The sequence below is a fragment of the Lepidothrix coronata genome, unplaced genomic scaffold (genome assembly GCF_001604755.1).
Source record: "Lepidothrix coronata isolate B3197 unplaced genomic scaffold, Lepidothrix_coronata-1.0 Scaffold176, whole genome shotgun sequence".
NCBI lineage: Eukaryota > Metazoa > Chordata > Aves > Passeriformes > Pipridae > Lepidothrix > Lepidothrix coronata.
In genome coordinates this window covers 1932388-1957415 of record NW_016690356.1, presented here as the reverse complement: position 1 = coordinate 1957415, position 25028 = coordinate 1932388, and the positions used below count along the sequence as shown (strand labels likewise).

The following is a 25028-nucleotide window of genomic DNA, read 5'->3' as shown; positions in this document are numbered from 1 at the left end:
AGCTGGTGGCAGGAGGGCTCTGGAGTTGGGTGAACCACAGGGATGACTGGACTGAAGGTGACATGTGAAAAGAAGCAGCCAGCCATCCCCCAGTCCCAAAACCTGCTGAATGTCACCAAGCCACTGCTTCTGGAGAAATCCTTCCCCAGCCCTCAAGGTTTCCCTGAGCGAGATGAGGAAGAAGGATTCCTGTACCCACTGCTATCGAGGGAAGGACATTTTTCACAAGCCATGACATTTCTGTGAACCCAGAGGATGTGATAATAGGTTAAACACTGCAGCCACACTTGGCACTGCAGAGTGATGGCTCATACTTTTCCTTTGGGAGCATTTGGAGCATCACCCTGAGCATGAGCCTGGCTCCTTCCCCAGGACTGCAGTGTCGGAGGGGTCAGCTGGGGCCAGGCAGCTCCTGTGCTCCCTCCTGTAAAACCCCCTCACCAAGCGAAAGCACGTAGAGCCAGGCTTTGGTAACATCTGCATTTGTTTAAAAGCAGTTAGAGAACAAGAACAAGAGGGAGCTGTCACAAGAAAAAACTAGGAATTAGCAGCACTGTTGTACGTGACTCAGGCATCATGCAGTGGGAAAGACAACAGTCTTTAGTCATTTCAGGCAGTTGTTAAAAGGAGACTCTTTTCAGCCTTCTGGAAAGCAGGTCCTGCCTCTGACAAGGCCAAAGAAAACACGGGCCTTTCTCCCTCGGCACAATGCAGCTGTTTGCCTCAGCCCTACAGCCTTGGTGGAATTGGAATTGAGAGCAGACGGATTCTGGGGCTCAGATGCTTCACAAGAGCTCTCGACAGCCCTTCCTTTGCAATGGAAAGTCAAAGCAATGTTTTTTAAGATGTGTGTTCCCCACCTGCCAACTGCACAATGGCAGATGGCCGTGGATGCAGCCTCACAGCCAAGCAGCAAACGAGGAGTCAGGCTGCACTAAGATTTTCCAGAAAACAGCTATTATAGATTTAGCTTTGGTGCCAGGAGACAATAGAGAAATGAGCTTTAATAAATTGCCTAAATATGCATTTATCTTGAAGACACAGCCACTTTGATCCTCTGAGCACACCAGAGCCAGACTTAAATAGCTCCAAGCAAGTATTGCAACAGCTTGGAGAAATAATCTGAATTTTATTACTTTACAAGAATGATTTCTGAGGGAAAGGCTGGAAGCTGATGTTGTTGCATAAACTTGATGCATAGAATTTGTTTCTCTTTCCCTGGCAGGCTTGAAAGCAGCAGAAAGTAGGATAAAACTGAGGCTGCCGTAGACTGGTCATCTTAAATTTCATTGCTTCCCCCAGTGTGTATTTTAAGTTATGTCAGGGATATAAGAGTAAACATTTTCCTTTTTTGTTTTTTTTTTTAGCATTTCAGTACATCTAAATATACCAAGAAGCAGTATTTAGAGGCAGGCTGCTGTGAGCCAGAGAACTGAAAGGCTGACACAGTAATCCTGAGCCACAGCTCCTTTTTTCTGACTAACACAGCAACAAAAATGAAGTTTGGTATTTTACAACCACAGGGGCAGAAGACAGGAGCATTTCACCCCAGTTCTGACCTCTGGTTTGGCCCAAGACCGAAAGGGGAATCCTCAGGCAAGAGAAGGAATCCCTGCATGTGATTAATTCACATTTATCATCTGATAAATGTGAAGACCTACAAGATGCAGGAGCCCATAGCAGCACATCTCTGAGAAAGGATCTTCCCTTGTGGAGGGCTCCATTCTTTTCTTTTTTTCACACTTAAAAAGCTCAGTTTCAGATATCCAGACACTACCCTGGGCACTTGGCCCATGGTTAAACATTGCAAAACCAACATGAAAAACAAAAGGCTCCAGAGCTCCCTCCGTTCCCCAACACACCAGCGGCTCCTCTCCTTCCCCAGACAGCCAACAGGGAACAATTCCCCTGCTGCTGGGAACTGCAGTGGGGAACTAGGGGGCTCAGGATGTTCCTTGTATGAGTGGGAAAGGGGAGCAAGCCCTCCTGCCAGCTCACACAGGATCCCCCACACCAGAGAACACACCCAGCCGTGCCCAAGCACAGCCCCAAACCTCACCAGGGATGCCAACCCAGCCTGGCATGGGGCAGGTAAAGGTGAAAGACCTTTATGAGAACAACAATGATGTTTCAGCAGATGCAGCTCATCTGTTCCTGAGTGTTTCTCCCACAGGTGCTCTGGGCTGATCAGGAGCTGCTTTGTCCAGCAAGATAAAGACTCACAGTGCATCCCTGCCCTGCTGCTGGCTGGGATGGCAGCTGCATGAACTTGGAAAAAGCACAGATTCACTTGTCAGGGGAGATCAATAGTTTATTAACTTAAAAGGTCAGTTCACCAAAGCTCCATCTTTCCTTGGGTTTGGCCCAGGCAGGTGAGGACCAGTGGCAGTGTGGCTTTCCCCTCTTCCACCTGGCTGAGGTGAGCTCTAGTGGGCAAGCCCAGGCAGGGCATGTGTCACTGCAGCTGAAACCAAGCAGGGATTATCCCAGCTCTGTGAGGGACTAGTGACATTTCACACTGAGGATTTCATTGGCAAAAGGTTTAACTCATAAAAACTATTAACAATGAAAATCAGAACATGCAGCGTAGGAAAGAGTGTTTACATACGTCTGGTGCAAAGACTGGCTTTGCAGGGTCAGAGAGGAGAAAAGGAGAAGGAATAAGACACAAAAAGGTACCCCACTCCCATATAAAAAATAATCCACAGAGAAAAAACAAGGATTGTATAAGTTATTTTTTAAAAATCTGTAAAACAACATAGCCAAGGATATTTTAAACACAATTATATAAACACCACATGACTTACTATTAAGAGAGAGCATGAAAAAGTTTGTTTTGGGGGAGGGTTTTGTAAAATTAAGTTTCCTGTCTGGATCCCCGGAATGTCTCATTTGGGAAATAGATGCCCAAGAAAAATCACTGCCGTGATAGGAGGATTTTGTGAGAGAGAGGGGCATACCCAGCAAAACAGGGGAAGGATGATGACACAAAATGCCAGAAGAGACTAACTGGGACAGCATCTCGTTTAGAGGAAGGATCTAGCTCGTTCCAGAACTGAATTAATCAGCAACTTACTCGCAGTTCCAGTAGGGAAATACACTTCATGGTAAGGCCAGTCCATGCGGACAAACCCCACCAAATCCCTAAGACCCCCTGTAGACACAGGGGTTTTGCCTGCCTGCAGTTCCCTGCTGGGCTGACACACCTGCAGAGCCACGTGGGTCAGCTCACGCTTTGGTCCTCAAACCTCCAGTTCTTGCCCCGGCCAGAGGGAAACAGCGACTGACCGAATCCGAACAGGAATTCCGGAGTGGGCTGTAGGGCACCACTCCGGAACCGCCTGGTTCATCGTTTTACCTATGTACAGAGCCGTTGGCAATTCAGGTCTGTATCAGCTCTCACCTAGCAGAGAAGGGTACCGAAAAGTGAGCCACAAACGGCTCTTTCCTCGCAGGCGTGGAGTCCTGCATCCCTCGCGGCGAGGGCTCCCGCCAGCCGCTCGGAGCGGGCAGGTCAGTAGGATTTCTGCGAAGAACCAAGCGTGTGTACATGGATCATGCATCAGTCCCTGCTCACGAGGAGTGTTTGAGAGTATTAATATCACCGCTTGTCTGCTGCTCCCAGGACGTGATCACTCAGGGTACGATCCGATCTCTGCTTAACATATTGCTATAGAAACGCGCTGACAGTGATATTAAAGCTATCAAACTTAGGAGCGAAATGCTTGACAGCACCATGTAAACTCTCCCAAAGCTGAAAAAATAAACTTTTTGTCCTAAACATTTGGCAAAACTGGGCTGGCAGTCGGTGGAAGTCCTGGATGGACGCAGCCGCTGAACTTTACCCAGCCATAAGACACGTCTGACAGCAGAACTGCACAAACAGCTTCTTTTCACAGAGCTTGTTTGATTTCACCATCTCACAGAAAGTCTTGTCAGCTGGGAGGCCGAGGCGAGGAACAAGAGAAAATGAGAGCAGATTAACATTTTAAACAAACAAACATTGCACATAACAGGCGGTGCAATTCACTCCAGTGTTTGGGGAGAGAGAATTGAAAAGGAGTCACTTTTTAAGGGCATCTTTCACATGGTTTTAATGAAGGAATAAAAGGGCTCTGCAGCAAGTGGGAGAATTAGCCCCAAGACTAAAGTATAACGAAATACAAACACTTGGATGTGTTTGAGCAACAGGAAGATATCCTGGCAGCAATGCCAGATGAGCCACCTGCCTGCCTCAGCTGGAGCCCAGCCCGCTGCAGCTGTGCCCCAGCAAGCCCAGGAGCTCCAGCACTTTTGGCTTTACACGGTGAAGGGAATCCCCCAAACCCCTCATTTTTCCTACCAGGGAGGCACTGTGGTGCCAGCAACTCCGTCTCTTACCGTTGGTACAGGTTTCATTTGTTACACAGGAGCCACCCAGGAGGCTGAAACCTTCTTTACACCGAAGGCAGTTCCCACTGGAGCCCTCGCAGGCTGAGCAGTGATCGTCACACCTGGGGACAGAGACCCTGCTGTGGTCTGAACCATTAACACCCCGATCCAGCCACCTAAAATGGGCTGTCAGCCAGAAAATGTGCGTGCCAGCACTGTGACATCCAGAGAATGTGGAAAACAGCAAATCTGAACCTTGAAAAGTTATTGAAGCCCTGGGAAAATGGGGTCAGTGGTGCCAGCTCAATGCCCAGTGACATCCCAAAGGCTCTTGCCTGCTGGGAAGATTTAGTGAGACATGAACCTCTCCTCCCAGCAATCCCAGTTAGGAAAAGGACTGTGAGGGGAACTTGTGCTGCTCCCCTCCTTTTCTTCAGGAAGAAGAGCCCAGCAGCTGTGCCTCCTGCCTGGGGACAGTGGCTTGTGGAAACTACCTGAAATCCCTGGGAAGGGATGCTGGTCCTTTGTTCCTCCCTGATGGAGACCCAGTGCAGGTGAGTGAGAACCCCAGGCAGGCAGGGACTGTGTTGTGTGTTCCCAAGTCACCTTTAATCCTTCCCTTTCGTGTTTGCTTTAATGAGGCTGAATCCACTCCCACTCCCCACTTGAAGAGCAGATGCCGGAGAGTGGGAGCAAATTGCTGCCTCCCGGCACCTCTCTGTCTCCTGCACGCAGCCCCTTGCTGGGCCAGGGAGTGGGGAACACTCCTCAACGTGGCCAGAGGGCGAACGGAGCAGCTTTAATTGAAAGCTCCAGTATTTACCCAAATATTACCATTCCTCCCACACCTCCTCCAGAGAGCCCGGGGGCCGGGGCTGAGCCCCTTCCACTATAGCCCTAAGACACCTTGGCTGGCTCCAGCAGGGGAGTTCTTAAATCCACAGGGCAGGGGTGTGTGGGGTCCAGCCCCATGGCTGCCCTGGCTCCCTCATCCCTATTTTAATCTTCCTAGTAAACAGCTCCAGCTGTGAGCTGTTTCTGGCATTACTTTATCATTGCTGACAGTGCTCCCCCATCGGTCCCAGCTTTGCTCCGGTCACCACCGGGGTGGTTCCGTACCTCTTGCAGACCTTGTTGGGCAGCCCGTGGCTGTCGGCGGGGTAAAAGCCCTCACGGCAGGCGGGGACGCAGCGCCAGTGGGGTGCAGGGCCCTCGGGGGTGCAGGAGGTGCAGTCCTCCTCTCCCGGCCCTGTGGGGACAGGGAAGAGGGCAAAATGGCATGTGAGTGATTTTGGAGACAGTCCAAGTGTGGCCACAGCCCCACATAAGACAGGGGGCACCAGTTTGGCTCTGCCTTGCTCATGAACAAGGTGATTGTTGTGTCACCAGCGTCCAGCATGTCTGCTTGGCTCCCACCCCAAAAAGCTCAGCTTCCATTTCAAAAACGCCAGTTCCCACCCCAAAAACTCTCAGCTAGGACTCAGTGTCTGTCCCTTTGCAGAACCAAGAGTCGGCCACCAGGGCTCAGTGGGGAACAGCACATCAAAATCCCCTCAGGCCCATGAGCCACCACTCCCAAGCATGCACTAGTTTGGGCTTCCCACCCTGCACAGAGTGGAAAAGGAGATACTAAACTGGGCTGTGGAGGAGCTGGAGAAGGGAATGGCTTGGAACAGGAGCTGGGAAAGCAGAGGACCCCACTCTGACGCCAGCACATTGTGGCTGGACAGCAAACTCCAGTGATGGAGGTGTTATCATTAGAGGCCTTCCACGCACCAGACTTGAGAAATGGTTATGCAGCAAAAGGAGGCGAGAAAGGGCTGGAAAAATAATTGTGGTGGAGTACATTTACACTGACTGGAATAAGAATTAGAAGGGAAGTAATTTTCTTATGGGATTAAGAGCCTGTTCCCTTCCACGCTTGCCAACGAGATCAATAAATATTTTGGATTTAGTCTAAGGAAATTGCCCATGTATGATAGAAGAGGTTCACGCCACTGAACATGAATTGTCTAGAGATCATATTATCATCAGATCTATGATGATTTCAAGGGCAGGCGCAAACATTAACAATGGAAAATAATTGGACTTGCAAGAGGCAAGAAAGGCAGGATTTAAAGGGAACGGGAGAGGCTTTGGGCAGCTGGGGGAAGGCAGCAGCGGCCAGCCCGGCACCGAGGGGCAGTCAGGATAACACGCCTCAGATGCCTGACATTTTTATCCGCTGCAAACCCATCTTCCATCACTCCAAGAGGGTTTTATGGCCTCCCCCACAACCTTATTAAACTAAAGCACCTGGCTTCGGGGAGACCGGGAAATAAAAAACGGCTCCAATAAAAATGTAAAAACTCCCTAAAAACCTTTCCAGTGTGAACACATACAGTGTGGGATGTGCTGGAGAGTTGGGATTGCTTCCCCTCCGGCACGCTCTGCCTTGGCTCGAGGTGGATGTGGTGGGTATTTGCTCCTGATGCACGAGGGATTTGGGGTTTTGCATGGGGATGCTGTGGGGTGAAGGATTTACCTGTGCTGGCGGGGCAGGTCTCGCAGCGCCGGGGCTCCCGGCTGAGGTACATGGCAGGCTGGCACTCGGGCACACAGCTCTCTCCTGCCAGGCTGTTAGGGAAGCAGAGAGGATGTTTGCCCCCAAAGCTATGGGCTCTGGGGACTCAGCCCATCCCCAGCTCCACACTCCCCCATGTCCTACGACAGCCTCAGCCTGCAGCGTGTCAGAAAGCCAGCCAGTGCTTCAGGAGAAATTAAAGTCCTGCCTGGACCAAAGGGACGGCTGCAGGTTCCTTAATTAATTATCCGGGAGGAAATAAAATTATTTTTTTCCCATGGGCAGCCAGCCAGGCTCTCCCAAAGACCTTTTGCACGATTAAGGCTCCCTGGAATCAAAGGAAATTGGTTCAGTGCCGTGGCTGGGCCGGTGCTGCTTCACCATGGCAGGGATGATTTGAAGTCCTGGCTTAAAAGGATATTGGACAATAAAAAACAAGCGCTGTGCAGATTATGTCTGACAAGTGCCTCCACTTGTGCTTTTCCGAGGGAGTAGATAATCTTTTGGCAGTGGGAATTTCTTTGTCTGAGCGAGCCCCACTGCTACACCGTGGCTCTGACTCACAGTGCCCGAACACTGCAAAGTGCTATGGGATCATATTCCCATGAGCAACTGGGGATGGAAAACAGCTCCTCCCTAGGGGAGCTCTTTGTCCCACAGGTGCTGTGGGGCCAGCAGCAAGGGTACCCAGTGTTCCTCACAGGGCCAGGGCTGCCCTGCTTGCACCAACATTGCTGGAAAACCACCATCCTTTACTATCCCCACTCAGCAGGTATATTGGATAAAATTTTCAGCGTGGATAAATGAGAGAAGGGTTTCTGGGCTTGCAGGGATCATTCCCAGCCTGCCTGGCACAGCTCAGCCTGGGACCAACCCTACACAGCACTTACCCACCACCCTGGCAAGAGCTGCAGAAAAGGAAAATAAATTTAAATAATAGTTTTCGGCTAAGAAAGGGACACTAATCACCACCTAGTACCATGGAAGCAGGATCTTGGTTCTTTAACTAACTCACTCTTTAATTTGCCATCGGAAATCCCAAATTTAAACCAACGCTGCAGGTATAAACTTGTCCCGTGCTGGTGTTTTACCTGAATCCCTCTTTGCATGCAGTACATTTGTCTGCTTCGCCAACACATTTTTTACAGCTTTGATGACATTTCAGACAACGTTTCTGACCTTTCAAAAAACAAAGCAAGGCAGGGAGAATGAAATGCGGACAGTGATTTGCAAGCAGCAGTCAGAGCTGTAAAACCCCACTGCACCCCAGCGCCAGCTCCCCAGGGAGCAGAGGCACATCCACCCCAATGGATCCCTGCTATTGCAGGTGACCTTATCTGTCACTGCTTGCTAAGAAGAAATATGCTTTGCAAGCAACTAGGATCATTAATTACAGTCTTGTAATTAAGAGCCGAGTTGAGCACCTCTGCTTTGCACCACCCTCCGAACACCCAGAGGTTTTGCCTCCTCCCTTCACTGTGTGCAAAGTGTGTCAAGGGGGAAACTCAAAGCCAATACTCAAAAATCAAGGCGTGTTCCTCCACCCATAGCGCTTAAAATAGAAGCAACCCCTGCACATCCTCATGCTACAACTTGCAAGTGATAAAACGTCCTTACGTTCCTCGGCGTAGAAGCCGGTGGGACACAGCACCACGCAGGTGTTCATCTCCTGGTGGTGGTAGAGGTTCCTCTTGCAGGCCGTGCACTGGGTCGGTCCCCTCCCGAGGCAGCGCTCGCAGCCCTTGTAGCACCGGCGGCACCTCCGGGCGCCTTTGTCCCCAAAAAACCCCACGGGGCAGGAGCTCACACACATCCTGGGGGAGGAACAGAGAGCACCCGGGCGTTGGTGCCACCTCCTGCCTCAGGCGCCTGCTGCCGTCCCCTCACCCACAGCATTTGGGGTGTCCCCCAGCCTTGGAGGAAATTTGGGCTCGTTTATTTTTATTCTTAAGATTTAGGGTGCCTTGAAAGTCATGGGTCTTTAATACAGACTCAGGGACTCTCTTGTCCCAGTTACAGGTAAACTTTCCCTGTGCCAACCCAAGAGACTGAGGAGCAAAAACCCCAATTCCAGAAGTGATTTGTCACCTTAGCTAGCTGTCCCTTGGGCGTGGCTGGCCCCAGCTGGTGATGCCAGTGCTTCTTCCCCAGCACGATTACATGGCCAAAGTCCTTCAGGGCTCTAGAACTTTGTATCCCCCACCCCACTGTACCCTAATCGAAGGCAGGGATCCCCACACCTCCTCCTCCATCCATTTTGTCTTTCGTATCTTTCTCTCTGCAAACATTTATCACCCACACTGAGGTGCAAGACCTGGCAAAAGGTGCTGCTGCTGCCCAGGGACCCCACAGGGACACCCCACCACCTCACCTGCCAGTTTTCATGCTGCCCAGGCTGTAGTGGATGCAGTTCAAGCACTGGTCGGCGTTGGGACCATCACAGCCCTGGTCGCCGCACTCGGGGTGGCACGGACCTGGGTGGGGAAAGACTGGTTCAGTGGGGGGAGAAGCTGAGAATCCCCCAGACCCCACTGCCAGGATGCCCTGAGCACACCCTCCCTGAACTGACAGATGCTGGGAAAGGGCTGGAGAATCTTCACCTGTCTTATCCTATACCTATTATATTATAAATTTTATCCTATCTATCCTATGGAGCTGCAGGGCTCTGGGTGCTCATCTCTCCTGCAGATCATCCTTCCAGAAATGTATCTCACCCACCCACCCTCTGCCTGAACACTGGTGCAGAAGAAGCTTTGAAAGAGTGACCTGCTCCTCAGGGACCAACAGGGACACCCACCCCTGCCCAAGGCAGAGGAGGGAAGGTGGGCAGAGCTTTTTTTACCCCTCAGACAGCTGCACCAGCAATTTGTGGCGGGAGTGCTGGGATGGGGCATTTTTCTACCTTCTAATTTCACCGTCCTGCTGGCCACAGGCACTGCTCCTCCCAGCCTGCCTCAGCCCCAGGCAGGATCAGACCTTGTGGCTCCCCCGGTTCATCAGTTTGCATTTTCCCAGGCACTTTGGTGGGGATGTGGCAGCTCAAGCTGACACTTACCCGCATACTCCTCCTCCTCCTCTGCCACCTCCACCTGGCTCTGCAGGAAGGCGGCTCTTGATGGCTCCATCTCCGATGTTGGCACTTCCAACGACCTCCCACGAGACTGGGGCCCACCCGGTGCAGTGTAGGGATGCTCAGCTGTCCCATAGAAGATGAGGCTCCACTCCTTCAGCTTCCCTGTGGGGCAGGCACAATATCACCCATCCTGTTCCCTGTCTCACACCGCCCTGCGGGACCCAGGGAGAATGGGAAGCAGGAGGAGCAAGGACTGGACCATCAGGGCATCACCACTGGCACAGCAATGCAGAAGAGCAAACAGTGAACACCCAGAAATGCTGAGGAGCCCCTGAGCTCCCAGCCCACACAGAAGCAGCTGTTTAAGGCACTTACAAGGGATTTTTAATTCTATAAATCATCTGACGAACCTCAGCAACACCATAGACTTCATGTCCAACACTGGAGAGAGCCAGTAACTTTAAAAGCTACACAATAGAGGATTATTTCTGTCTGACAAAAGCCGCCTGGCACACACTGGATTATTTCTTGCTGCTGCAGTTCCAGCCATCCCTTTGCCCAATATATCAGAGGTCTGAGCTTGGCACCCCTCAAGACACTGTGGGAACCACCAGACTGTGGCGCACCTGGTAGGACCCCCCCCGAGGTCTTACACCCACACCAAGACCCTCTACGATCCACATGGCTTTGGGGAGGAAGCCCAAAAATGCTGCTGCTTCTTTCCAAGGCTGTTTTTCTTTCGATTCTCCATCAATGTGAGTCACTTCATGCCCGTGGCGCGCTCGGCTTTAACTCCTAATCCCTGCGTTTCCAGGAAGGGCTTAAAATGTCCAATACCCAAATCCCTTGGCTCTCCCCAAGGGATGAGAGGACCCACCTGCTGCACTGAGCAGTGCCAGCATGGAGCCTGTGAGGCAGCTCCGCCGGGAAAGTGCCTTCACTGAAAGAATTAAATTTGCTTTAAATCTAAAATATCCCATGTGAAGAAAGCCCAGGCTGCACAGGGCTCACGTGGGGATGCAGCAGTGCCAGCAACAGGACACCTATAATATTTAATTGGTATTAGATTAACCAATTTAGTGGTATTAAATTAACATTTAAAACCAGTTTCTGCTACGAGCTGGGAGCATCTTCCCTCTTTTTCCTCCCGCTTTAACCTCTCTGCTTCAAACCCGGTGCAGACCCTTTGAGGGGGTGCTTAAACGCTCTTGTTTTCATTTCATTTTACCAAGACAGGTAAAGCTGAGCCCTGATGCCCTTGAGGGGCTCAGAAACACCCGCCATGAACTGTAAATACTGGGGAAAAATCAGCTCCGTGGGCGCTTTGCTGCTGCTCTCTGAGTTCAAAAGATTTTGGGTGAAGGCAGCAAACAGAAACACTTTGTGCTCAATGAACGAACCCCCACGTGCACCTCCCGCCAGAAAATCGTGTGGGAGAAATTTTTTAATATGTTCCTGGCTTCCTATCAATGATTGTGTGGATTTAAAACCCCCACAACACACACCAGCCCTGGGCAGGATTCCTCATGCCCCGCTGCCACCAGCCAGTGAGGCAGCTGCCCCTTCCTGGTGGGGCCAGATCCTGCCAGCACGGCTCCTTTGCTGGGAGCAGGCAGCCAAGCCAGGGAGAGGGGGGGACAGGGACATGCAGGGGCCAGGCTGAGCCCAGCCACCCCCCACCAGCACAGTGGCAGCCTGGGGAGGATGTCCGTCTGTCTGCAGCCCGAGGGGCATCGTCCCCTTGCGCCATTGCACAACCAGCCCACGCGCCAGATGTCCCAGCAGCGAAGCAAAACAAACAAACAACAATTACAGCTCTTGGGCTTCCTTGTTTTGGCTCATTACGGTTTAATTTTGGAAACCTGGCTCTCGGGTGCAGCGAGTTTTGCTGCTGCTGGGAGAAAATCCACTCCCGGCTCAGCCAGACTGGCAGCCTCCTGTGTTCAGGGCTGATGTTTTATTGCCACTTTTGAGAAATTTGGGCAATACCGTTTTGCTGGAGACCATAAAAACTCACAGCAAAATATACAGCCAAGTGAAATAGCCTGCAATGAGCTTTGGGAGCGAGAGGAACTGGTGGGCTCCAGGGGGTCCTCACCTTGCACGGCGGGGTTGCGCACTTGGGATGGCGTGTCGTGGATCTCCAGGGTCCACTCCCCCGCCGCCCGCTCCCCCCAGCAGTGGACGGTCATGAACTCCCAGCCCTTGAACCCCTCGTTGGAGTGGTCGAACACCCTGCAATGGTAATGCCACGCGCCAAGAAATGTGACTTGGGATGTTGGATTTTATCGGAAAAGGTAGATAGGTGATTAAGGATTAAGGTTAGGATTAACGATTCCTTGCACGTGCCCACCCTTGCATGGAGCCCTTCTGCAGCAGAGACCTGGGCATGCCCCCACCTTCCCAAAAAACCCTGAGGAAACTCGCAGCAACCCCCCAGAGGACACATTCTGGCTCCGGCCGCTCTTACCTCCTGGCGAGGAGCTGCGACCTGGTTCCTGCTGGAGACACGAGGCTGATCTGGAGGTCTCCCCGGCGCGGGTGGGAGATGCTGAGCCTCACCACGACGTGCTCCAGGTACAGCACGTGCTGGTCACGGTGCTCAGCGCAGCCGCTGCTCAGGGTGCTGGCGCGCAGCACATGGTCAGCTCGGATGTACCTGCCAGGGTCGGGCAGAGCGTCATGATGGGGACAGTTCCCAGCAGTATGGACACCCAATTATACTTGAACCCAGTCTCCTACTGCTATCACAGCAAAAATTATCTCCTCCTCCATTGCGATTCCCAGTGTCCTAGCATGGGAATTTGCTGAGTTGCCGCATGGTAACGAGATGGATTTGAACTGCTCCGAGGATCTGTGCCTTATGGGCTGCAAGGGCACTGCTTTATTATAATTAGCAGTGCAGTGCTCCTCTTTGGGCTGTAATTAGTGTCTGTATCAGATAAATAGCTTCATGAACACACTTGGCTCCACATTCATTCCTGTTTTGCATATGCAAGTCTTCCAGAGACTTTTCTGATTAACAACTCTCTCACTCTACAGCCAGGCAGTGGTAAATCAGGAGGGTCCATTTGGTCAGATCCGTGATCCCACCCTTTAACCTAGCAGGGACTGACCTACCAAGGATGAGATGCGAACCTAAGCTGGTTTGAATCTGAAGCTGAATTCAAAGATCCCAGACAATGGAAATCTGGAAACCTTTGCAACAAAGCACCAGTTTTTGGTCCCTTCAATTGAAAATGTTTGATGGCAGAGAGCAGAGAGACCAAGACATCACTGCTCATGTAGGACCCAGCAGGAAAGTTGGGTTTGGTCTCTCACTGTCAGCCCTCAAAAATTGCCTGCTGATCATCCATCCTGGAAGTGAAAGTGGATGGTGTGGATCACTCTGACCATAAAATCCATAAACATCATCTTGTCTGCCCATGGACTTGTCCCAGCCACCCTGACTCCTAATTTCCCTTTCCAAATGTTGAGACAGGAGCCAAGCCTCTGCATAGCAAGAGCCAGCTCCACCAATGCTCCTTCCAAGCATCTGCATGCCCTGGGAGAGCACCCCACTCCACCCAACCCCACAACACTCACTTGGGCACCCTGTCCAGGCTTCCCACGCAGACATGCTGGGGAGGAACCATCTTCCACTTCTTGGCTTCCACCACAATAGCATCAGCATCCACCAGCCCAAAGCCATATAGATGGCTAACTGGAAAGAGAGAAGACTCAGAAACCCACTGCCTTCCAAGCAGGGCTCAGGAGCTCCTCCTCAGTGCTTGGTGGAGCATCCCCCAACCATCAAGGAAGGCACAGTTGACTCCATTGCTTCAACACACAGAGCTCATCACCCTGTTCAAGTTACACCCCAAATCCACATTGGCACCATGGAAAACCCATTGCTGGGAGCAGCCCATGGAAAGGAACAGGAAACACTCCAGCTCAGGAAAGCCTCCACCAAACAAGGCTTCCAAACCTCCACCAAGCAAGAGTTCCAAGCATCTCACCCCATGAATTACTGCCCTCTCCTCCCTCCCCTCAACAGCCTGATGGTGGGAGCCCCCAGGGAAGCCGACAGTGGCCACACACGGTGAATCCTCCCCACATAAACAAAGCTCTGGAGACCTTTATTTTCCCTTTGTTGTCTGTTTCCACCGTGCCACCCCCACCTCCTCTCACCTTTGTGCCCCGCACCGTTGGTTTTCCAGTCGGGCGCTCGCAGGTGCCCCGGCCGTGAGGTTTTGACCAGCAGGTGCTGGACGTCCCTCCAGGTGAGCAGGGGGCTGCAACAACACAGGGCTCGTGGGATGGCTCTGCTGCTCCCCGTCTTCCCAGCAGCAGCAGGGACACCCACTAGGTTAAAAAAACCTCCAAAAAATTTCTTGCTCTTTTTTTTGAGCGGGAAAGAGTTGATGATTTAAATGCTGACACCCTGCCCGGAGGTTGACCATTGCTTGGGGTGCCCCAGCAGAGGTCGATAGCCCAGGGAGAGATGCCACATGTCCACAGGCATTGCAGGATTTACTCCTGGATAAGGCAATTTAGGTCTCATGCTCTGAGGTAGAAATGAAGCAAATCAGGAGTGTTTTCCCCATTTTCATGCAGGAGATCAGGAATGAAGCACATCCTGAGGCAGGGTACTGGGCTCAGCGGCTCATTGATACATGATGCTGAGCAAACCTTCCCTTTATAGCAATAACAGCAAAAATTGCTGGAAAAATCCCTGGGTTGCTCATTTAACGGAAAAATGAAATGCAAATTGTTTCCACTCCCCCAGACTGGGTTTGCGTGAGGTTTGTGCGTCCAGAGTGCAGGACACCAAGTGCTCTGTGCTTCCCAAGACCCCAGCCCAGGGATATTGCTGAAGAATTTTCCATGCTTTTCTTACAGTCAGTTCTTCAGCATCTCGAGCTGGGATTTATATTGCTCTCGAGCAGCATTTAAGGAAACAAATTCAATTTATTCTCTCTTGTCATAATGGAGTGCCTGAGCACCAAGCTCTCGTACTTAATGTTGCGTTTTATGCCTCAGCTAAACAATTCAAAAATTACATCTAAAGCTTTTAATATACTTGTAATGAAAACGGCATCTCCGGAAATATGTTCACCCGACTTGGGTGTTGGGATTAAACCGGAGGAGGAGGACTGGAACCACAATCACCGTCCCTGGATGAGAGTGCAGTGCTGCCCTGAGGCTTATTCCCAGCCTTAATTTTATTTCCACTCCATAAAAATAATAATAAGCTCATGAGAAGATGCTCCATGAAGCAACACAGGGATGCCCCAGGGCTGTTCCTGGGCTGGGGGACTACGACAGAACCAGGATGGGACTGGGATGAGAACGGGATGGGGACAAGAGGAAAAGAACAGCTTGTTTGAACCAGGGAGTGTGTCGCTTGTTGGTCAAGCTGTGTGAGTTTTTGACATTATGCAAAAGTAGTCATTTACCCCCAGAAATGCAACACTTGCTGAAAACCATCACTTCTACGGACATTTCCCATTTTCTGTGATGTTTTCTGATATTTTTTCTACAGGAAGGATTTATAAAACTCCTGTTGGAGCCCGCTGTCAGCAGTTTCAATGCACCAACTGAAAAGCCTGACTTATCTCACCAACCCCAAATGTTCAACAGATGAAGAATTAGATCAATAAAACACCGGCGGGAAGATGCAAAACAACAACGCTGTATCAAACCTCGCCAAAAAGGAGCCATTTAGAACAACTTTGTCCCATTTTGAATCACTCCAAAGATAAAAAAAAAAACCACTTTGTTTTTTCCTGGGTTTGCTCACCAGGTACTGAACATGGAAACATTTTTCCTGGTGAGGTAACACTTACTTTGCCTCCAAAGCCAAGGCGATGATTCCCGCGACCATGGGGGCAGACACGGAGGTGCCGGTGTGGCCGTCGGTGCAGCGGTGCCGGAGATCCGTGGTGACCTGTGGGGAGAGGAGCTGCAGCTCCCAAGGCGCTCCCAGCACGGGCACTACCCCATCCAGGACCCCAGGTTTGCTCGGGATGCTGCCAGAGCGGAGCTGATCCTCATGGTACCCAACCCTTGCCATGGCTCACGTGCCATCACGGTGCCCAGAGCCCCAAAAACGGTCTGCAGGCACATTTGGTGCATGAGGAAACAACCCTTCTTACATTTCCCTTTTCTAAAGGGGCAAAAACTATTTGAAAAGGGAAAAAGCCATCGATTTTATTGTGGTTCAGCTGGAGGAAAAGATGTGATGTGATCAGATGGAGTGATGTGAGCAGGGCAGAGCTGCTGGGGCTACGCATATATGGGTGCACACTGAGCTGTGCCATGTTAAATGCTTTTCTTAAAACCTCCAGCTCCCGGTTTTGGGCAAGAATTTCCATTTGCATAGGGATAAAAAAAAAGCCATTTCCAGCTTTTTTGTTCCAGGACAGAGCACAGTGTTTGGGTACCAAAAGCTTGGAGAGAGGAAGTGGGCCAAGAAATGCTCCATTGGTTACATTTTTAACAGTCTCCTGAGTTTTGGGTTAATCTGGTGATTCCACCCCAAGGTGCCCCTGAAATCTGCTTTTTTTTTCCCAGCAATGCTCCAGTAGTACTGGACTGTGCTGGCTTCAGCCATGCAAATGCTGAGTGGTATGAAAATGCCATTTGGATTTTGTTTTCTGGCTGGAAATTCGTCTTTTAGGTGCCAAAACCCCCATTCCTGAATGCAAAAATTAATCGACTTGTTAAAAAACCAAACAGTTTTCGTCAAAAAACTCATTTGGGTGGAAAACTCCCTTCCCAGCTCGGATGAGGTGCCGTGACAGTGGGTGATGCTTTACTGCCCAAGGTTCAGATGATGCACAAGGATGTCAGTAATGAACAGCCTTGGTATGACAAGAACACAGCAGTTCTTCGGATGGGGCAAATATAGCAGGGAGGTAGGAAAGCTGATCTGATCCACATATGCACACACTTTCAGGCAATTCCTGACCTCTAAAGTCTCAGCTGTCCATTTGGAGCTGCCACATCCCTGCCAAATGCCTCCATCCTCCCTCTTTTTTCTCTCTCAGGCTACAAATCCTCAAAATTAACTTTTTTTTTTTTCAAATAAGGGACAGTGACCAAGCGCCTTTGGGGAACAGGTTAATATTTACATGGGTATTTTTGCAAACCTCCAGCCCTTTCACCCATTTACCAGGGAAAACACCGCATCCCTGAGCATTTCATGACCAGAGTAAAACCCACCGCAGAGCTAAGGGCAAAGCCTGGCTCTTACAACTGGGCCATCACCCACAGCCCAGCCACGCCAAAAACACCCAGGGGGTGCTGCCCTACTTGATGCTGGGGTAAAACTCACTATTTTCCGCTCATAAAAAGCCCCGCTGCTGTAGGTGGTGGCGAGGGTGGAGGCACATTCCTCCAGGTACCAGGGCTTGTAGCCGTTCTCGGTGGTGCTGCTGATGGAGATGGTGTAGATGCTGTTGGTGTAGCCGTCACAGGAGCAGTAATCGCCCTCTCTGCCGCCGTTCCCCGACGCCCAGACGAAAATGGACCCCAGTCCCCTGCGACCCTGTGGGCAGAGAGAGGATGGAGGGTTAGAAGAAGTGTTTGTCCAGGATGAGAGGCCATCTCGGCACAGGGAGGAAGGCATAAGCCTGATTTTTTGGTCTGGATATAGGTTATGATGAGGGTGGAAGGACAGGTCCCATCCTGCCCAGTGCTCAGCCCCCTGGGTCAGTCCCACACACACTCCACTCAGCTCAGCCAGCCCCAGTTTACAGGCAGCAATTCCCCATGAGGATGGGAGAGCCTCCAGCAATGGGATTTTGACATTTTCCACAGGCTTTCCAGGGGAAAAACATCTTGGGTACTCAGAGTCCCTGGACCAGCCAGTAACACCTGGTTCTATGAGGAACTGGCAGGAAACCCCTCAAACCCCATGTCTCCCAAGCCCACAAAGCACCTCACCAACCACCCAAACCATGAGAAACCTTTCCCCAGCTTATTCTTTAGGTTCCTTCTGTTTGTTTTTTAATTTTTAAATCCCCATCACTTGGCAGGAACATCTGATGGAGCCATCCCCACTGGGCACAGCTGTGGGAGCCCATGGGAACTGGGGGGGCGGGAAGGCTGCACCAGCCACCCAGACCTCCCTAGAGCCAAGGAAAATCCCAGCTGGCAGTGGCAGCCCTGGTGCCAACCAGGGGCCCCTAATGAAGCTGATGTCACAGGGGCGAGCCCTGTTCTCCATCCAATCCACTACCGGGACGCCCAGGAATAACCCAGCCCTGCAGGGGTTTGGAAGCAAGGTGCCGCCATCCCAGAAAAGGAGGATTTTTGGTGATCCAAGGGGGTTAGGGGCAGGAAATGAAGTGGCTGGTTCTCTTCCGTGCCCTGTAAGGCAGAGTTCTCCGGGGAGGATGGCGCTCTGCCGGGCTTGGCAGGCGATGGAAGAACACAGCGGAGCAGCCCCATCCTCCCCGCGGCTACTCCTGCCACTGAGAGGTTTCGGCGCTCGCCTGGGCAGATCTGGTGTTTGCCTCTCTCCCACTGCTCTGCGACAGCTTCCTCCACAAAAAAATAATAAAAATAATAATAATAAAGCAGCTTTGCTCTGGAGGAATTCACTGGGATTTATTGTGGGTTTTAAGCGCCAGGGGGAGCGGGATGTTTATTACCTGTCTCGCCCCCCTCCTGGAGCAGAGGCTTTCTGAGCTGACCCTGCCTCTGGATACACAGGCTAAGTAAGGCTTTTCCCTTACTTTATGAAAGTTTTCATTATCTGGGCTGCCTCCCAGCCAAACTGGGTGGGTATTTCCCCAGCAAAGATTAATAGAGCTGTCTGGAGCTCTGCAAGAAAAAGTGCAAATGCCAAGGGAATTATTGCCCTGCTCCACGTCACAGAGAGCTCGACCCAGCTTGCCAGCCCACCAAGCCTGCTGCTGGCATCTCCCACCCTGCTTTCCAGGGTTTCCTGGATCTCCAAGGAGGCAGCATCCCAGCCCACGCACTCGGCACAGACAGTGACTGTCCAGCTCGCCCATACCAAAATCCACGCACCCCCAAGGACGAGTCCCACTGCATGCAACCCAAGCTTCCCAAATCCCTAATCAGAGAAATAAAACCAGGCACTGATTGCTGAAGCATGTGCAGATGTAGCAATGATTTCAACTGGGATCAAAAGACAGGGAGCCCAGACCTCCCTTGCATCCCACATCCCGAGTGTTGCCCCCGTGGGAGCTGAGAAGGCTCCTCAGACCTGATCCAAACCCACATCCCCACGAGGCCCAGGCAGGGCTGCACTGGAGGAAACTGGGTTTGGAGCCAGCACAGTCACATGAAGGACATGAACAGGCACATGAATGACACTACAATACACATCTAACACCTGACAGCATTCCGAGAGCTCACTGCATATTGCAGCTCCCTCAGATGGGAAAAAATCCACTCTTTCCCTTTGTTCTCAAACAAGGAACTACCAAGATTCCTACACCCCAAACACCCAACTTCTTCATTTGCCATCCTCTTAAGCCAACACCATCCTAGAGAGGGGGCTCCTTGCAGCTATAAAATGTGGATCTGAACATCATTTGAGCCAGGGAATCCCTCCCTGGCCAAGGTGGGGATGATCCAGCTCACCCCAGCTGCTCATGGTTGGCTGTGGGATGCACAGCATCTCCTGCTTCTGCAGCACTGCGGGGCCTGGGTGTTTGCCCAACGGCACTCCATGAGCCACCAGGATAAATCTCCCCTCGTTAGCTCGGGAACTAGTAAAGTGTGGCTGGAGGAACAAGAAACAAGATGGTAAATTACTCCAGCGCAGTCCTATCGCTAATAGATAAAGGTTATTTTAATGTTTCCATTAAAAACTCAATTTTAAGGATTTATAACTCAGTTACAGCTGTTTGCTCGGGTTAAAGGTGGTGGTTAACTATCTCCTTGCAGCTTTCCTTGTTATTTAAGGAGAAGAAGTTGGCAATTAAGAGCTGTGCACATGGGATAGTGGGTGCCACAAACACCAGTGGCAGCTGGGGGACAGGGCTGTCCCCTGGGAGACAAAAACAAGCATCCCAAAACAGTGGGGTTGTGCTGGGCAAGGACCCTGCTGCCACCCATTTGCTCCTGCGTGGAAAAATAAGGTCTAAAAAGCAGCTTGTTCCCCCCGTATTTACACGGCGTGAACTCCCCGGCACTTCAATGGATTCCTCGGCAGGCTCACTGCCCCAGCAGGAAATCAAGTAAACAGTGGGAAAAACACTCCACCCTATTTTTAGATAAGAGACAGGCTGCTCACCCCAGCCTGTGGCCGCCCAAAATCCCAGCACGGTGTGAGAAGAGGCAGCAGAGGAAGGATTGGAGGCAGGGGTCAAAATGGGGGGGTTCCCAGCCCAGCCTGGGGCTGCTGGTGGCAAAACTCCAACCCCAGGTTCTCTGAAGCACCCAGGGAACACCCAATGTGGAGCCCTGGGCTGCCGTGACACTCATCCACAGCACCCACCAAGCTGCCAAGAAAGGTCTTTTTCCTGATGCTTTTAGCCAATATTGGGCATTTTTTAAAAGCTTCCAGAAAGAGAAGGGCCACGGGGCATCCCCAGCAGGGATTGATTGACAGCTGACAATCACATGTGATGCTGGCTGAACTTTCTTGCTGGAGGATTTCAAGGATAATAATCCACTGTTGGACCCTGTGGTGGCACCCGTGTCCCTGCCCAGCTGTGACACAGCTGCTTGCTCCAGGTGGAAAACCAGGGAAATGCTTAATGTGGCAGGGACCTCTGGGAGAGGATACCAGGGGCCTAGGGAGGGTGGAGGAAGGGGTTGGAGGTACTTGGGGGTGTCCCCTTCTGCCCAGGCCAGGATCCAGGGAGGACATTTTAAGGTGTAAAGTCTCCCCCCCCAGAAACTACTCTGGGTTTCTCATCCTGGCAGAGCTTCGCAACACAACCTGGGGCCTCCCTGCTCTGCCAGGGCTCTGCCTGGTCGCCGGTGCTGCCGGGTGGTCCCACCGGGGCCGGCCATGCCGAGGGGTCCCACCGGGGCCGCGCCATCGCCAGGCACCTCCCGCCGTCACCACCCTTGGCCGCAAAATCCACCGGAGCTCTTAGGGACGCCGGGGAAAACTAGGAAAAATTAGAGATGATTGGCTTTCCCCCCCGCCCCAGCCCTAGTGCTGGCATCACCTCAGGGGGCCGAGCTGCCCATCCCCGCGCCGGACCCCGGGCCGGCCGCGGCCCTGGCACGCGTTCCCACAGGACAGGAGGAGGAGGGCGAGCGCATCTGGGCGCTGTGGGATCCACACCTTTTTAATGCCTTGCTCAAAAGCCTGTTTGGCCAATAGACCAGGTCCATCAACTGTCTTCCCATCATCATCTGGCCCCCAGCTCGCGCTGTAAATGTCAATGTAATCGGGTCTGATGCCAAGCGACTTCGCTTCAACAACATCTGTTACATCTCCATCTAACATACGAATGCCTAAAAGCACAAAAACATCAGACATTAGGGCTTCATGGCGTGGATGAGGATTGCAATCAAAGGGCTTTGTTAGCGGCGGCGGAAACCGCACGGCTCAGGCGCGCCTGGAATAGCTTCAACCCGCGGCCCTGCATGCCAACGAGCCTGGCAGCGGGATGCTGGGGAGCTGCTTGGGAAGTTTTCTGTGTTGCTGGCTTCATGGTTAGGGATGGAGAGGGGGAGGTTAAAATTCACTTCCCCTCCATTAGTGGGGAACAGGTGGTGGGAGTGGTGGGAGTGGAACTGCACTCCCCAGTGGCAAAATCCGCCCACTAAAAACCTTTTTTCCCTCCCTTTTAATTCATTAGCTAACACGTCTCTCCCCTTGGAAGATATTGGAGTTTCCTGATCACTCATGCCCGCCCAGCCTCAGGCACATTGGCGGGGTGAAGCCTCTCCCCTTGAGTGGGGATGAGCGTGACAGTCCCCAAATCCCATCACTGCCCAACTGATGCCAGCAGTTCTCCGGAGTGGGAGAAGCCCCAGGCTGTGCTTTGCACAGCCAAAATCGGAGCCAGGACCCCAACTCATGGCTGAACAGTGCCATCTGGGATAACCCTCACTTCCAGTTGGGAATGCCAGCAGACACCAGCCAGGGTACTCACAGGCAGAGCCCCTCAGCCATGGTGGGATGGGCTGGGGGATTGCTGCACACCCCTAGCCTCCAACTGCTGAATTATGAGAGTACAGCCCGCTCTGCTCTCCATCACCCTTCCCCTGCAGGATTTCCACTCTGCACAGTGGGTGGAGGGTGCCAGGCACCCCAATGGGCTGCCCAGAAACAGCCCTTGCAGGAAAAGACATGCTGGAAATTTCAGCATCATATTTTGTCAGCCAGGGATAGCCTGGTTTATAAAAATGCATTTCCCCTTCCACATGTATTTTGTCTTAAAGCAAACAAATGCAGGCAGATGTCATTCCAGTTGCAGCTGCACTCTGGACACCAGTCAACTCAAATATCTCTTTCTGATGCTGCCCCCGATCAGCCAAAACCAAGCTTAGAAATGTAAAACCAGGGAGCTGAGCAGTTCCCAAAAACTTCCTCTTTGTCAACAAGAAAACACGAGGAGAAGGGGCTAAAAGCCGAGCCTGGTGTCTGAGCTGCACTTGGCTGCGGCACAGCAAGGAAAAGCAGCAGAGGGATGGGGCTTGTGCTGGCTAAATGTGGGCATGTTCACCAGCAAGCCCAAAATCAGCCCAAAGCCAACCCAAAGCCAGCCCAGAGACAACTCAGAGACAACCACCCACAATGCCAGGCTCCCTGATCAAATAATGGGGAGCAGGAGGGAGCAGAGATGGATGCTGCAAAATAAATGAGCTTTGTGCCACACAGGGAGCAATACCAACCTCCAAAGTGAGCGCTCGAGGAGAGGGAAAAGGAGGACGAATGGCAGGAGCCCTTTGCTTGAGCAGTGATGTGTTTTGCCCAGAGCAAATGAAAAGCAACGCAAGGGCGCTGAAGAGCAGCCAGTAAAATTAGATGGGAGCTCTCCAAGTGTGACAAATAGGCTTCCCCAACAAGTTGTGCTCATTAATCGCTGCTTTATTTGTGTAATCCATCTAGAATCACTCTTGGTGCAGCTATAGCGTGTTTTCCTCCATGATCCCAAACTTCATCTGGCTCAGACTGTATTTTTCCCCTTTGCCTGTTGATGTTGTGAGAAGCCCCCAGCCCTCTGCCAGGTGCCTTGTCTCACTCAACACCTCCCCAGCACACCCCTGGGGCAAGGCACTCGTTAAAGGGAGCAAATTAAAATGAGACCCATAGGTCGTCATAAAGTCAACAACTAAAGCTCGTCTCCACCAGCAGCTGCAGAGAAATGGGCTTGAAAAGGAGCAGGAAGGGAATGGCCTGATCCTGCAGGATCCAAAACTGCACTAAACCCCACCAGGAGCTTTGCCTTGCTCAGCTGCTGCTTAGTCTGCACTTGGAGGTGGGTTTTTAGGGGCAAGAAACTTCTAAGAAGCAAGAAGCCATCACATGTGCAGGAGGCAGAAAGATGGGATGGGCTGATGTCCCCCTGCCAGTCCCCCCATTCACCCTCTGTGGGGTTATTTCTTCCCTGTGGGGACTTTCCCCACACAGGCAATCACTGGAGGTGGTTGGCCAGGAGCAGGATCCCTGTGGGCACTGGTCCCATGCAGACACAACCCTAACAAAAGCTGTTTCTTACACAGCCAGGATGAATAAGACAAGAGAAGTAATTAAGTCCCAAATCCACCCCATGGTGCTTGGGTCCACGCTCCCAATAGTCAATTCTCCCAGTGCTGGGCTGGTAGGAGGGGCTGCAGTAAAAACCCCTCTCCTGTTACAGCCATGCCAGGGATGGGGCTGAAACCCCCAGGGCGAGGACCCAGCTCCAGGTATTTGTCCCCTGCATGGTCCCACCAGCCATGTAGATGGGACACTGCACTCCCACCCCCACTAAGACCCTCATCTCCCCAGGGGTGTTATACTCATTGGGTTGGCCAGGACTGCCCCAGGTCAAACCAGCTCAGCTAATGCAAATGAACTCTGAGATGCTAATTACCACCAGGATCCAATCTGGTGATAAAGATTCATTTGCTTCCCGCACATTCTGTTATTTGTAGGACTGTGCAAAAGTGCCTGCCCTACACACAGCTCCAGCCCCACACCTCCCTGGTGTTTTGCCCATGAGAGTATTTTGGGGGTCTCCCCAGAACCCCCCACTCCAAGCAGCTCATCTGCAGATATTGACCCCACAAATGAGTGACTTCAGCTCTGAAGCTCAACCAGCACCACGGAGCACAGCAAACACGGCCACTCCAAGGACAGACCCCCCGAGAGCAGTTACGGACTTTTGGGGGTGAAACCACCACATCCTCAATCCACGTGCACCCTCACAGCAAGGATGCAGCCCAAGCAGAAAGTTTCCACCCCAAAATACGCAGAGCCAGGGTCCCTTGCATGCCATATCACCCATCCTCCCCCAATACCCACGGAGTTCCCTGCAGCTGAGGCATCAAGGAGGAGACTCTCCTGGCAGTATGTGGGGGAACAGCCTCCCACCACCCACCCCAGGAGCCCATCAGTGTGGCTAGGGTGGCCACAGTGCCTCGGGGGGACGGTGAAGGGCAGGGGAGTGCAGAGGTGCAGCCTCACCTCCGATGCGGGCGTTGTAGGCGATGCCCACTATGCAGTACGAATTGTTCGCCGCCGCCGCCACCTCCCCTGCGCAGCGAGTGCCGTGTCTGCAAAGAAAAATCCCCCATCAGCTGATGTCCATGGCAAAGGGTCCCTCCAGCCAACCCCCAACCAGCACCCCAAAACCAACCCTGAGGCCAAAGTGGCAGAAGAAAGTGCCCCAGGAGATGAAGAGTCCTTACCCAAAGCCCACAGCAAGTGTTGGAGGGTGCAAGAAACTAATGCCAAAAGCAATTTGCTGTTTGTGTTTTGCACCTAAATCCAATCTGTTGTTTGCATTTTACACCTCAATGCAACTTGCTTCTTTGCATTTTGCTCCTAAATGCAATTTCCTCTTTGCATCTTGCACCTTGATAAAATCTCCTCTTTGGACTCCTGTTTCC

The 25028-nt window shown here is 51.9% G+C and overlaps 1 protein-coding gene across 2 annotated transcripts in view; it reads right to left on the bottom strand.

Moving 5' to 3' along the window:
* Positions 1–2300: 2300 nt before the first annotated feature.
* PCSK6 (proprotein convertase subtilisin/kexin type 6) overlaps positions 2301–25028 on the bottom strand; it is a 52420-nt gene continuing 29692 nt past the window's right edge. For both annotated transcript variants that reach the window (XM_017830260.1, XM_017830261.1), the window contains 16 exons: positions 24604–24692; positions 21268–21440; positions 17326–17538; positions 15836–15936; positions 14178–14281; positions 13593–13710; positions 12478–12666; positions 12106–12242; positions 9990–10169; positions 9306–9408; positions 8552–8748; positions 8026–8113; positions 6896–6987; positions 5491–5620; positions 4381–4493; positions 2301–3939 (listed from right to left, as the gene is read on the bottom strand). In XM_017830260.1, the coding sequence (XP_017685749.1) occupies positions 3842–3939; positions 4381–4493; positions 5491–5620; positions 6896–6987; positions 8026–8113; positions 8552–8748; positions 9306–9408; positions 9990–10169; positions 12106–12242; positions 12478–12666; positions 13593–13710; positions 14178–14281; positions 15836–15936; positions 17326–17538; positions 21268–21440; positions 24604–24692 (2125 nt within the window). In that variant the 3' untranslated portion in view covers positions 2301–3841. The remainder of the gene's footprint in view (positions 3940–4380; positions 4494–5490; positions 5621–6895; positions 6988–8025; positions 8114–8551; positions 8749–9305; positions 9409–9989; positions 10170–12105; positions 12243–12477; positions 12667–13592; positions 13711–14177; positions 14282–15835; positions 15937–17325; positions 17539–21267; positions 21441–24603; positions 24693–25028) is intronic.